At 49.1% G+C, this 13826-nt stretch overlaps 1 protein-coding gene across 1 annotated transcript; it reads right to left on the reverse strand.

The window, feature by feature from the left end:
- Positions 1 to 10574: 10574 nt before the first annotated feature.
- On the reverse strand, positions 10575 to 11675 carry LOC136482393 (probable glycosyltransferase 6). Its single transcript, XM_066479606.1, has one exon. It carries the CDS (start codon positions 11576 to 11578, stop codon positions 10580 to 10582), a length of 999 nt encoding a protein of 332 aa, XP_066335703.1. The 5' UTR covers positions 11579 to 11675; the 3' UTR covers positions 10575 to 10579.
- Positions 11676 to 13826: the final 2151 nt, after the last annotated feature.

Consider the following 13826-nt stretch of genomic DNA (forward strand, 5'->3'; position numbering starts at 1 on the left):
ATGTTGGCCGTAGTTAGAGCAGAGAATTCACGGAGAGTCCTGTTAGCCATAGCTTCAAATTCTGGTGTTAAGCTTCGCCTTATATGGTTGTCTTCCGACTTTAAAGTTGGAACTTTCTTGAGTTTGGCTTTAGTCCTTCTGATTAATGTTTTTGGATCTTCAACATAGTTTGTCGGAAGGTCAAAACCGGTCATACATTACCCTACATAAGATACACAAGTAGACAAAACAAGGGTAAGCCTGTTTGAGCAGAGGTCTATGGTTATCTTCGATCACATCAATAAGTATAAGTTTATCAATACTTCCTTTGCCTAGCTACCTTCTCCGACAAAGGTACCAAAAATGCTTGTTGGTATTTATTACCTTGTCACTTGTTTAGTAGTCACCCATTATAAACCTATATCTCCTAACATTACTTTACTAGGTTGTCATCCCTAGTGATGATGCTAGAGATGCTTGTTGACATTTCTTAGTGTCGCTACTACGAACAGAGTTTTAAATCTAGCCCCTAGTAACAGCACTAGGAATGCTTTTTGGTACTACAAATCATTACTACTAGAATAATACTAACCAATTCTTTATCAATTATGTGACTAGGAAGAATAAATATATGAATGAAAAGGATCTACAAGCGCACAAGTAATATACCATTGTAGAATTTTATCCGAGAGTAGTCCAGGTATCGATATTTATATTTTTACCACAAGGAAGGTCTAGCATGGACATGTATTGATAACTTATACTATTGAAGGAGAAGTAAACCATAACCAATATTCTACTCATAACAGGGGTAAGTCATAGAATAAGATATAGATATATACAATAAGTATTGATTAATGATAATGACAAATCACTCAGAGTACTCCTTTCTATGGCATTAGCATGGTCAGGTAGAATATTAGAGGAATAATTCCTAAGTCATTCTTAATTACAAGTCAAAGCATACATTGATTAGTGCAATTATACCTAGTAATCATTGCTAAGATCATCATCATATCTACACATAAGGGATATTACTAAGAAAGATTAAGAATAAAGCTTGCCCTTCCTTCGTAACCAAACCCTTCGTGAACCTATATTCGGGGAGTGGACTACAAAGGACTCAACGGGAGTGTCACATCCGCGATCTACCACATGACCAAGAATATAGGGTGTATCCGCAGGTAAACAATGTATAAGCACCACGCTTACACAATGTCGACCACTCACCCATGGTACCTTAGGGTGAGCGCTATACGAACTTATGCATGAACATGACGATAATCTAACTATACTAAGCATATAATCAAAGTAGGCGATGAACATTGTAACGAAGAACATGAATAAGATAAATACTAATATTGTCATAACAATTGTAACTTGCATATAAAAGTAATGGGGGTACAAAAGAGAGGGGTACAAAGATTATACCGAACCACGCTCTTGACACGATCGGGAATCCAAGCGAAGCCTGCTTGCCTCCCTCTAGACCAAGCCTAACTAGCTATGCCCTAGAATATGGTGGAGCTCTTAGGATGATTAGGGTTTTTGTCTTCTCAAATGACTTATGCCTTTAGGGGGGTAGGGGCTGGTATATATAGGCTGGAGCGTCCAACATGAGCCCTTGGATCATACCGACTTAAAGGATGGCGTAGATGCAACCTAGGAGGCGGTGGAGAACCAACATTATGATGTGGAGGCTGACAATGGGCCCCAGGGCCGGGTGACCTATAGGTTGGGCCGGGTGGCCCCACTTGGCAGCCTCTCGCCCTCCGCTTCGGTGTGGAGTCCTCTCAAGTCTTCTGGAACCTTCTAGTATCCGTTTCGCTGCAGATAAGCACAATAAAATCTAACATGTATGTCCACCTTGACGGTTTTCTGGATAAACCCTGCAGAAAATACAAATTCACCAAAACTCGTGGAATTTGTTAGTTTAAACCCCTAAACCTTTGTTGGTGATTATATTTATGCCCTTGTGCATGTTATATTGATGGTTTATAACGGTTGTTAACTACCGTCAATAGTGACCCTGAGCCTGATGGATGGAGGGTGGAGCACCACTAGGCCTACGAATTCTCCTCCATGTGTTTTCCTCCATATCCACAGCAAGTATCTGAGAGTACCCATCTGGGTACCCCAAAATGTGTAGAAAACCGTTAAGAAACACACTTGCTGATCTAAAACATGTCACATCAGTACCCTGGCCCCATTGAGATTGCTTATAGATCCACGTTGTAGTTTGAGATTAGTAGATCTCCACACCTACGCACTCACCCTCCTCCTCCACATATTGAATCACATGGAAGTGTGAGGAGGCTGTCGAATTAAACCCCAAGCGAGCCTCACCATCATAATGGATGCTAGGCGGCAGTATCTTCAAGTTCTGGGTTACCTGATTGCAGATGACATAGCGGTATCCGGCAGTAGCCCCAAGGCAGACGCATAGGATGAGGCCGTTACAACAATCTAAGATAGCTATATTGTCAATGAGGAAGGGCAAGAAGGTAAAGTCAGGGCATTCATCGGTGACGCTGGTGAAGTTTTGATTGCCGTTCTCGGTGTCATAGAAGAAGCCAGCCATAGTCTACGGCAGCACCTCATGGTTGTTAGAGATGAGGCATGTCCAGGAGCGACAGACACATTTACAGCACAGCAAGGAGCGGATAGGGAGGCGGCAGAGGATCTCGAGAACAACATCCTCTGTGAGACTAGCCAGTGCATTCCTGTTGCCTAGGGCCTCCTCCATTTTGAAGAGCCTATGATCATTAGTGTGCAGTAGGATGAGACCTTCCTTACTAATGAGATCAAGATCTTGTTCGGCTATAGTCGGATTCGCATCAATCCATATGTGTTGGGGTAGATTGAAATGGATCTTGAGCTAAATTTTACAGCAATCCACCTCAACACATGTGGATTGAGATGAATCTGATAACATCCAAACAAGGCTTAAAGAGGAAAGTAATCTGACAAAGATTCATCATTGAAGTGCTAAAGCATACCTTGCCTTTGGATTTGGCGGCAGTGTGACTCGAAGCGTGCACACAAATAGCGAGACAGGAACAATGGGCCGACCGTGCAGGAGGTGGCGGCGGCTAGCCAGCCTTTTTAGGGCTTAAGTCCAGACAAAAAGTCCAGATTCAGTACGCACTAATGGACGGCATAGATTTCGAGCATCAACCATCACCGTATGAACATCCCGACGGTTATAACACCACCATAGCGCACTGACGTTGACTTCGGATCACCGTAAGTTACTAGGAGGCGCGCATGAGTACATGGAAGTCAGAGTTCTTGGTGAAGATTCCGTTACCTGAATACCCTCGCACATGTAAACGTATGATACGCCGAATGCTCGAAACAAGTCACCGTTAGTTATTAGGAGAACTAGTGACATTTGATCTAATACCACACATGTGCATCGTTTGATACGCCTACTTACCTAAATCAATGACAATTATCTTATGCAGCCATCGATTGCTAGCCTTCTTTATTGAAAAATGGATGAGTTACTGGCAACTGGCACAGTACGGCATCATCTACATGGCTGCACACTTGATAAGAGAGATATGTTGACGTTGTTGCCAAATTAAAATAAAGTAACTTTGAACAACGAGATACATATATAGTTGATTTGTTGCCAAATTAAAATAAAGTCACAAACCACATATATACATATATAGATGTTTAACACAAGTTAACATGCACTAATTCAGAATTAATCTACCACACTGATGTGAATAACTTATAGCAGTCCCGTGAGATCCTACACTCCTCGCTGCAGAACGTTATAGCCTGCCTCGGCGGAGTGCTGAAGTCGTTCCATCGGCAACGTCAATGACATGCAGGCTTCAACGAATACGGGACGCAAGCCAGCGAGGAAGCAGGCCTCTAGGTTGCCCACCCTAGGCAGCCTGGTGGTGAGCAGGGCGCGATAATCAGCGTCGTACTAGTAAGGCTCCCAGAAACCTTGACGCTACAGCACCCGACGCAGTGGTATGCGCCAGCCGACTTCGGCGGTGCCGCACACCATGCGCATGTCAGAGCAGGTTGCCCGTAGGATGGCAAGGTCATCCATGGGGGCATATGACTGCTCAGCGACGCGGCCAATGATGTCCCCGGCCACTTCCATCGGGAGCCGATCCATCACGACGTAGCCGAGGACGGAGCAGAGTCGGAGCGTGCGCGCGACGAACGACGATAGATGCGGCGTTAGAGGAGAGTACGATGATGCGACGACGACGAGGCGAAGAGTGTTGGGGAACTGTGGTCGGCGGTTTATGCAGGCGGAAACTCCGTGTTTTTAAAGGATCACGTACCGTGTAAACGTGTCTCGAGGAAGTGAATCATCCAATGCGACGGTTCTTTCTCGAGGAGCCAGACGCCGCCTCGCTCGAGTTCCAAGCGTCCGTGTAAACGTGTCTCGAGAAATTGAATCGTAGCCATGAAAGCAACAACGACCTGCATGGCGGACCAGGATCGCCTGAGAAAAATAAGAGAAAAACACAATTTGTGTTCAGCGAGGCCTATTGGGCTCGCAAATCCATCTGAGAAAAATAAACATGATGGAGAAAAGAAACAGGCAAGAAATTGCAATAGAAAAAGAAAAGAAAAAACAATTTGTGTTCAACAAGGCCTATTGGTCTCGCAGGTCCATCTTCCGAGTTTGCAACGTCCCTCGCCAACGAATACGGCCCAATGGCGAAGACTACCTCCTTGCTATATAAATGCGAAGTACGACTACCAAATGGAGAAACGCGTCAACGATATTGGAAATTGGATAGAGCAGTAAATAAAGCTGCATTTGATGTATCTCTCTATTATGCATTTTAAATGGACCAATGTTGTTTGCTTGTCTATGGACATATCAATTTCCTCAATGATGGATGTTGTCATTATTTTAGCCAAACTAGTGTGCCATTTTTTGTTTTGTTTGCAAATTGAATTATTTGTTTGGTGCACACATGCGTTACGGTGGTGTTACAATAACATTTCAACACCAACGGCTCCTCTGCTTGGCTTTTAATAGAGGGACGTGGTCACGTGTACAGTCTTTTGCTTGGCTTTTAATTTAATTCCTCACAAAAAATGTAACGCGACAATTGATCGGATGAACTCTGTTATGCGATGAATATGGAATTAGACATCAATTCTCGTCTTGCCTGGCAGCGCACCCAACGCATCCATTCAAACAATGGTTGCTTCACCGCTGGTTCATATGGTAATCCAACGGTGATAACTTGATCACCGCCGGTTCTTACTGTAGCGCACACTTCCATCTTGGCACCGACGATAAAAAAACTATTATCTCTGCCGGTTTGTCCGAGCGTCAGACATAGGATGAGCAGCCGGCGGTGAAAACCTTTCTACCACTGGTTCGGCGGACGACACGGCGGTGAACGGCGAGATTCTACTCCCCGCTGGATCATAGGTCATAAGCCGGCGGTGATACGTATCACCGTCGGTTATCTCAAAACCGTTGGTGAAGGTCCTGGCGATGAATTGACTTTCTGTAGTAGTGCAAGAAATCAGGCTCTGTTAGTTTATGAAAAGGAGTGCATGGCTATTCTATTAGCACTTGAGAAATGGAGATCATACCTTCAGCATCAGCCCTTTATCATTAGGACTGATCATAAAAGCTTGCAGCACCTTATTGAACAGAGGGTTGCTACCAAATTGCAACATAAAGCTCTGATCAAGTTGATGGACCTTCAAAATACCATTCAGTATAAAAAGGGGGCCACAAATAAAGCTACTGATGCCTTATCCAGATGTGAACCATCAGCAAAGTTCAGGCCATTTCAGAGTGCATTCCTACCTGGATATAGAAGCTAAAAGAAGGGTATGAAGAAGACGATCAAGCTAAGTAGCTGTTGATGGAATTAGCTATATCTCCTGAGGCTCATCAGGACTAAACTCTGAAGGAGGGAGTACTCAGATACAAGGGCAGGGTATGGGTAGGCAGTAACACCACTGCTCAACAACACATTTTGATTGCCATGCATGATAGTGGTATAGGAGGTCATTCAGGTGTCAGTGGTACTTATGCAAGAATTAATCAGCTGTTTGCTTGGCCTAGCATGAAACAATTTGTTCAGGAATTTGTTAAGCAGTGTCCGATTTGTCAACAAGCAAAAACTAAGAGGATTAAATCTCCTGGCCTCCTACAACCTTTGCCCATTCCTGATCAAGCCTTGGAAATATTTAGCATGGATTTCATAGAAGGCCTACCAACTTCTGACCACTACAATGGATTGCTGGTGGTGATTGATAAGTTCAGCAAGTATGGTCATTTCATTCCTCTCAAACATCCATTCACGGCATTACAAGTTGCTCAGCTGTTCATGAATTATGTCTATAAGCAGCATGGATTGCCAAAGACAATTATCTCATACAGAGATAGGGTATTTACAAGCTCTGTATGGCAACAGTTGTTTCGACTGTCAGACACAAAGCTTATGATGAGTTCATCATATCATCCGCAGACAAATGGACAGACAGGGCGGTTGAACCAATGTGTTGAGGGCTTCCTGTGGTGCATGGTCCACTCATGTCCCCGGCAATGGAGCAAATGGATATCGGTCGCAGAATTCTGGTATAACACTTGGGTACATTCAGCTTTGGGCAAATCACCATTCGAGGTCCTGTATGGATATACACCTCGCCAACTCGGTATTGCAAATGAGCAGTTAAGTGTTGTGCCGGATTTGGAACAGTGGTTGACTGACCGTGAACTGCTTTCTCAATTGCTCAAACAACAGCTGCTCAGAGCACAGCAATGGATGAAATCTCAGGCTGACAAGAAACGATCAGAACGTGAATTTGCTGAAGGTGATCTAGTATTCCTGAAGTTATAGCCTTATGTTCAGTCAACTATTGCCAATCGATCAAATCAGAAACTGTCTTTCAGATTTTATGGCCCTTACAAGATCTTGCAGAGGATAGGGAAGGTAGCATACAAACTGGATCTTCCAGTGGGTGCCAAGATTCATCTGGTGGTACATGTGTCGCAGCTCAAAGGCCATGTGCCCCCTTCAACTCCAGTAAGTACTGATCTTGCTACTGTCAGTTCAGATCCTGATCGGGTTTTGTGGCCTCAGATGATTCTGGAGCAGCGCTCGATTCTTCGAGGTGCTAAGGACAGTACTCAGTTGCTCGTTCAGTGGCATGGACTGCCAGCAGATATGGCGACATGGGAGGATGCTGATTGTATATCGAAGCATCTATCAGTTGATACAGCTTGAGGACAAGCTGTTGCTCGAGCAGGGGAAGATGTTATGGCAGTGGACCTAGGCAGGTGTAGCAATAGTTGGCCGTGGGCCGTGTACTTCTATTGGGCCGTGGTCGGTCCCCGTGCGTGAGTGTGTCGGCGCCTGGCGGCAGTTATAAGCCAGGACGCTCCTCTCTAAACGGCAACGAAGAACAAGACTCTGATTTCCCCGTCTAATGAACTCTTCCCCTCGGGATTCAGCCGAGTTCCTTCTCTATTCTTCCCAGATTCTTGCTACGTTTCCCTCCCAAACTCCATTCAGTTATGCAAGTTAGTTACCCTAGAGAAAAGCCACGGTAGTAAGACCTTCCACAGCGCACGCATGCAGCGGTGCTTCAACTGGACAGAAGTTTTGGCGCTCTTCTCTTTGCACACGTACTCGAGCGAAGCTAATGGTGCCGGCCTGTGCTAGGAAATTTGGGAGCAGCGAGCACAAACAAATACGTAATGCCCACTCTAATTTAGGACTCACTCCTACACCTCCCCTTTAGGACGTGGGATATTTTTTTCTAGAAAAATGTGCAATGTAAATTATCTCTTCGATAGTATCGTAAAAAAATCCTCAGAAAAACATACATAGTAGTTTTTTTTAAAAAAAAACAATGCACATCTATATAGTACATCTATAAATTACATTGTCAAAAAAAAAATAAGATTCAAGCTTATTACTTTCTACTGTTCATGGGTTAACTGAAATTAAAATGAGTAAAACTACAAGCTAGCTGTAGGTAAGAATGAAACAAAACATCACAGTAATGTGGAGAACACAAGTAGTATGACATCACTCATGCTGTGGACAGCCTAATAAGAGTGCAAATAGCCGAAGAAGACCCAACCATTTCCTGTGCAGCCGCCCACCGGATTGGCCGTCGGCGACATGTGCTCCCTATTCGACGTCCGAGAGCGAGTCTTCCTCTTCAGCTCTTCCGAGACCATCGATAACCAGCCACGCTTCTCCCATGAGATGCCACGAAACCCTTCTGAAACCTGCGTGCTCAGTCTCGCGTCTTGTCTAATCCACCGGCTAGTGCAATCTCAGGGTATTAATCAAGTTATCACTGCAATCAAAGAATAATAATAAGCAACTAATACTTACAGGCGCAAAACCTGCAATACGTACTTGTTTATATCTATGGCCAAGTCAGGAAAAAAAAACATTTCGGACTTCGGAGTCAAGGGGACAAAGGAGGTGCTCTTGGTAATAATTAACCTAGCTACACCCTGCAAGTCTGGAACAAAATCGAAACGTGTGGTGCCCTTGCGCATTTTGCGTGCACCGACGTGTGCAGGCAAACATAGAGTAAACTGTACACCGGCCTCGGCGGGCGTGGATCTTCGAGCTACTAGCTAGTATATATGGATTACTCCCTTCTGTCTTCGAAAAAATATTAATTTTTAGAGCTTGTGTAGGCCTGCTTGGCTTCACTCTTTTAGCTGTATTTTCAACTTTGCTAGTCAAATAGAGACAACTCTACAAAATCTGCTCCAAAAAAGATAGAGTTAAGAACCAACTCTAGATGTTTTGTGAATAATCTAAAGTTGTACCGTAGAAACTCCATCTTTTTTTATAGAGCTACTCCATATTGGAGTTGGTGAAGCAGTTCTAAACAAGCTCTTAAAGATGTCATTTGGTTCCAATGGTATAAATAGTAATTGGTAAAGCAAATTAGACCACATCATAGTACAAATAGTTTAAGGGAACAGAAAGCGCTGGTTGCTTGTTTGATTGTGGCAATGGTTTCGCTTCCTATCCCTATGAGAAGAAAATGATGAACTCGAAACCCTAGTGGAAGAAGGGAGTGATGAAAAATAAGTAGACGAGGGGGGGGGGGGGGGGGGGGGGGGGGGGAGAGGAAGAGGTTCAACGAAAACCATGGATTCAAGAGCTATGGCATCGTGAGAGAGGCGCGAGGCGTCCGCAGCGCGCACTAGAGCGAGCAGGGCATCTGTCTCTAGTGATGGTTGATTTTTCTCACAATTAGCGAGAGAATGACCAACGAGATCGAATAGCGTTGAGAGGGGAACGTTATGCATGTTCCATAGGCTCGTAACAATTTCACATCATGATCCATTACAAATAGGCCTAACCAAACGGTAAACAGTGGAATTAGATCACACCGTTAACTGATAAGGTCCAAAAAGCCTCAACCAAACAACACCTTAGGGCCTGTTTGGATCACATCATGATCATAAATCAAGTTTTTGTTAAGGCGATACTATATAAAAGAATAGACTAGCATCTATATTTTAATGTTATATCTAACTATACTAATTTTGTATCATAAATGTTTATCATTTTATAATAGACTTTAGTTAAACCTAAAAAATTTGACCTAGGCTAACTCCATAAGTTGATTTATTCGGAGACAATGGAATAGCTTGATAGAACTTGTAGAGTGAACAACTCATGTACACATGGGCTTACGGCTTACCTACAGGCTAGAGCTTAGCAAGACAATTTAATTGTTGAGACATATGGTTTGTTTGGCAGCATGAATTGATTCTAATTCTAGCAAAAATAGCTATAATCACTGTCAAACAGGTCAGAAGAGAAATATTTCTCTTGAGAATCATTAGAATCATTTATCGTTTTTATGCCTACCAGGCAGAAACGACCGCTAGCTAATTTCGCATGCTGTTTCTTGCCGGCCTCAACCATATTTTTTAATTAATCTTTTTAAGTGCAACAAGTTAAAATGAGTTGTATTTAAGTTGTTCTTAGCCCATAAAAACTTCTGAACTATTTTGAAGATTTCTTCATTTATATTTTTATGAAAATATACTTTTTGCGAATCAAAATCTAGTATATTTTAACGAAACTAAAATATATAAATGGACATAGCTGAGGCCCACATGATTGCCTATAGTTACTTGTAAGGTAAATGTAGAGCAAACTAGAGGGGAGTACTTGCCTTATGGTCGTATAAATCTCTGTACTGTACAGTGGAATTTTAACGGGACTAATAATTTCTGCATTTTTTTAGAGGTGCATTTGCAAGCTCTAAATAGAAAGTACGTTGGCCCCTGCCTGGAAGGAGGGAGTACTGGCTTGATTTTTTTGGACTTTGTGTTAAAAATATAAAGGGTACTTCCAAGCATTTTGTCGGCAGAGATGAGAGATCTCGACTCTCGAGTGCCATATGATACACAGTACTGTACGAGGCTACGAGCATCAACGGCTCTGGTGGATAATTATATTAGAATTAAATTAAAAAAAACAGGCGCCAGCTAAAATAGCAGTCCCCTTATTCAAATCTATAAACACGATACAGTCGAGGCCCAAATAGGCCCAGTTCCTTTGCCTCTCATCTCGCCGCTTGTGGTGAATTGTGATCAGTTGTTGCGCGCGTGCGCAGCGGGGTAGTCGAACGGCAGCGCACGCACGCTGTCGTTGAGCGAGGCGGCGTGGCGGAACCCGTACGCGCGGAGCACCTGGTCGTCCGCGAACGCCAGCGCGCGGCGCATCCCGTCGTCGCAGCTCTCCCTCGAGTACATCGGGTTCCGACCGCCGCTGCAGGGCTGGCAGCCCACGAAGTGCGTGATGAGCGGCCGCCGCCACCCCTTCACCCCGCCACCGGCCGGGCCCGGGACGACGCTGCTCACCGCCGCGTTCCGCGCCGCCGCGTACCGCAGGTGCTCCCGCTCCGCGTGCCGCCGCCGGAGCCCCGGCGTGCGCGAGCGCCGCTCGACGGCCTCGTACCGCGCGGCGACGCCGTCGAGGCGGTCCACGACCTCCTTCCAGTAGCCCTGGAAGAAGTAGTCCGTCTCGACGAAGGTCTTCTTCCCCAGCCTCTCCCAGCCGTTGAGGAGCATGTAGACGAGCGCGGACTGGTCGCACGCCACGTCGGAGTCCACGTCGCTGAGCGCGTCCCTGAGCGTCTTCCCCCACCGGGCGTGCTCTTCCGGGTAGGCGGGGCCCATGCGCGCCCACTCGTCCATGAAGTCGAGCGACCACTGGCAGTTGCGGATGAGGAACACGCCGGCGTTGAGCCCCAGCCACGACTTCCTCACGAAGAACTTGTTGGGCCAGCCGTACACGACGAAGTTGCGGCCGGCGTACTTGGCGAGCGGGAGGGAGAAGTCCATGTCTGTGAAGACGGCGTCGGAGTCCACCCACCAGACCCACTCCGCCTCCGGGTGGGCCAGCATGGCGGCGCGCACGATGGGGATCTTGGCCCAGTAGGCCCGCATGGCCGGGTGCAGGAACTCCCTGTTGTAGAGCAGCTCGATCCCGTGGAGGCGGCAGTAGTCGACCTTGTTCTTGAGGAACCGCAGCATCAGGTGGTCGCCCGCGTCGCCGGGGCACGGCTCCGGCTGCGAGCCCGACACCATCACCACGCGCTCCGGCGCGTTCCGGCGGCCGAGCCCGCTCGAGCGCAGCCACTCCGCGCGCTTGGCGTCCCACCCGGTGAGGCGCCGGCCCGACGCCACGGCGTACGACAGCTCCGGGTCGTCGTAGAACGTGCGCGGCCCGTCCTCCGGGCCGGGCACGGGGACCGCCAGGGTGACCAGGCCACCGCGCACGCCGGGCTCGAGGACCGACGCCGTGCCAACGAGCGCGACCAGTGCCGCCGCGACGCCGGCCGCGAACACGAGCGCGTCGCGCGCGCGGTGCCCGCGGCCCGCCGTCAGCCCCTGTGGCGTCGCGGTGCCGTGGTGCATGCCGGCGTTGCTCCCCGCCGAAGCGGAGACGCGGAGCGAAGCGGCCTTCGACGCGCCGGCCATTCCGTGTTACCTACAGTTCGGCGTTCGCGCGGCGTGCGGCTACCTCGCTTCGGTCGTCTCGTCGCCGATTTGTGCGGTGGTGCAGGACTGCAGGCAGCAGGCCGCGCTTGGTGTGGGAACTGCGGACGTGTTTGTAGCCCCGCCTGGGCCCTTATGCTAGGGAGTTGGAGCGATCACGTGAGGCCGAGAAAGACGACGGGGGTGGGGTGGTGTGATCCGCGAAACAGGCTGGGGTTATATTATTTTCCTTTTTTTTTCAGAGGCTCGTAGCCTCATACAGTACTTACTTGTTTGTATAATATATGGCACTCGAGAGTCGAGGTCTCTCATCTCTGCCGACAAAATGCTTGGAAGTATAGATGTCTATGCAGCTCGAGCACGGCACGAAGTCCGTTTTTTAGCGTGACACGAGCACGGCCCGGCCTGCGTCGGTCGGCCCAGTAGCGGCTCGGCCTCCCCCCTCCCCCTCCTCACTCCTCCTCCCCTCCCCGTGGTCCAGCGCGGCCGGCCCAGCGTCCCCGCTGCCCCCTCCTCATATGGCCCCGCGCAGCCGCAGCCCCACGCTCCCACCCCCGAACCCTAACTCCCTTCCCCTCCCCCTCCCCGTCGCCACCTCCCATTCCCCGCACCGCACACGCGCGGATGCAACGCAACTCCGCACACACGCGGCGTGGACGCGGCCTTCTCCTTCCCCGCCGTTCACCTGCTTCTCTGCCCTACAGCCGCCCGCCTCCTCCTCGCGCACAAGCTGTAGAACGCCACGGCGGCCATCCGTGACATGCCTCGAGCTTCTCTCCTCCCGTCCCTCCACGAGGCCGTGCCTTGGGTGCGAGCACGGCGTGCTCGAGCTCTGTCCCGCCGGCCGCCGACGCCTCGAGCTCCTGCTTCCCGGCGGCTCGCCGAATCCCACCTCCACTCCAACCCGCCTCCGCCGACGGTGGCCACCTCCTCCTCACCGCCACACGCTGCTGCTCCTCCACATGCCTCCTCTGCGCGGATTCGACCTCCTCATCGCTCATCCTCCGCGGATCCGGCCTCCTTATCGCTCATCCTCCGCGGATGGAGACGTCGCGTCGTCCATGGCCTTTCGAAGCAACAACAACAGCCTGGCCTCCACCTCTCTCTCTCTCTCTCAGTGTAGTGGGCCTTGGGCCCGCCTGGCACGCTGGATTGGCCGTGCTTCTTGGGCCGGCCCGGCACAAAATATGGCCCAGCAGGCTGTGCCTGGGCTGTCGGCCAGGCACGAAGCCCATCGGGTCGTGCCGGCCCAGGCCGTTGCACATCTATACTGGGAAGCACACCCTTTATATCTCTACAACTAAAATATTAATTAGAGAATCGTTGATAGGCGTGCGAAACAAATCATCGCTCGCCCCCACTCCCTTCATGCGAAACAAATCCCGACGCCTCCACCGCTTCCCTCGGCTTCCTCTGCCACGTGCCCCCCTTGCGCGAAGCGCCGCACCGAGCGGGCAGCCGGCCACCGCATCGGCGCGAGCGGGCAGCCTAGACCAGGCACGGCGAACGACGTGGCTGAGGCGGAGAAGGTCGCTGGGGACTGCCGGTTTCTCAGGCGCTCGCCGGGGCACGGTGCAGCCAGGCCCGATCCGGTCGGCGCTCGGTCGGAGACGGCGTAGCTGAGGCGGAGAAGGTCGGTCAGGAAGGGAAGAAGGCCGGCGGCGGTGGCGTCGTTCCTTGCTGTGGCGCGGCGACCAGTCAGCACCTGCCCGAAAGCTAGTTTCGTCCATGGCTCATGATGCCAGCGACAACGGCGTTGAACTCCCGGCGCCCGCAATGATGAAGTCACCCGCCGAGGAGGAAGTCGAGAAGAGGTCAGTCCCAGTTCGCCCCCTCG

Source organism: Miscanthus floridulus, chromosome 9 (assembly GCF_019320115.1).
Source record: "Miscanthus floridulus cultivar M001 chromosome 9, ASM1932011v1, whole genome shotgun sequence".
Taxonomy (NCBI): domain Eukaryota; kingdom Viridiplantae; phylum Streptophyta; class Magnoliopsida; order Poales; family Poaceae; genus Miscanthus; species Miscanthus floridulus.

What these genes read in the sequence shown, in the direction of transcription:
- LOC136482393 (XM_066479606.1), bottom strand. Translation starts at nt 11,578, where the DNA reads ATGGTGTCGGGCTCGCAGCCGGAGCCGTGCCCCGGCGACGCGGGCGAC.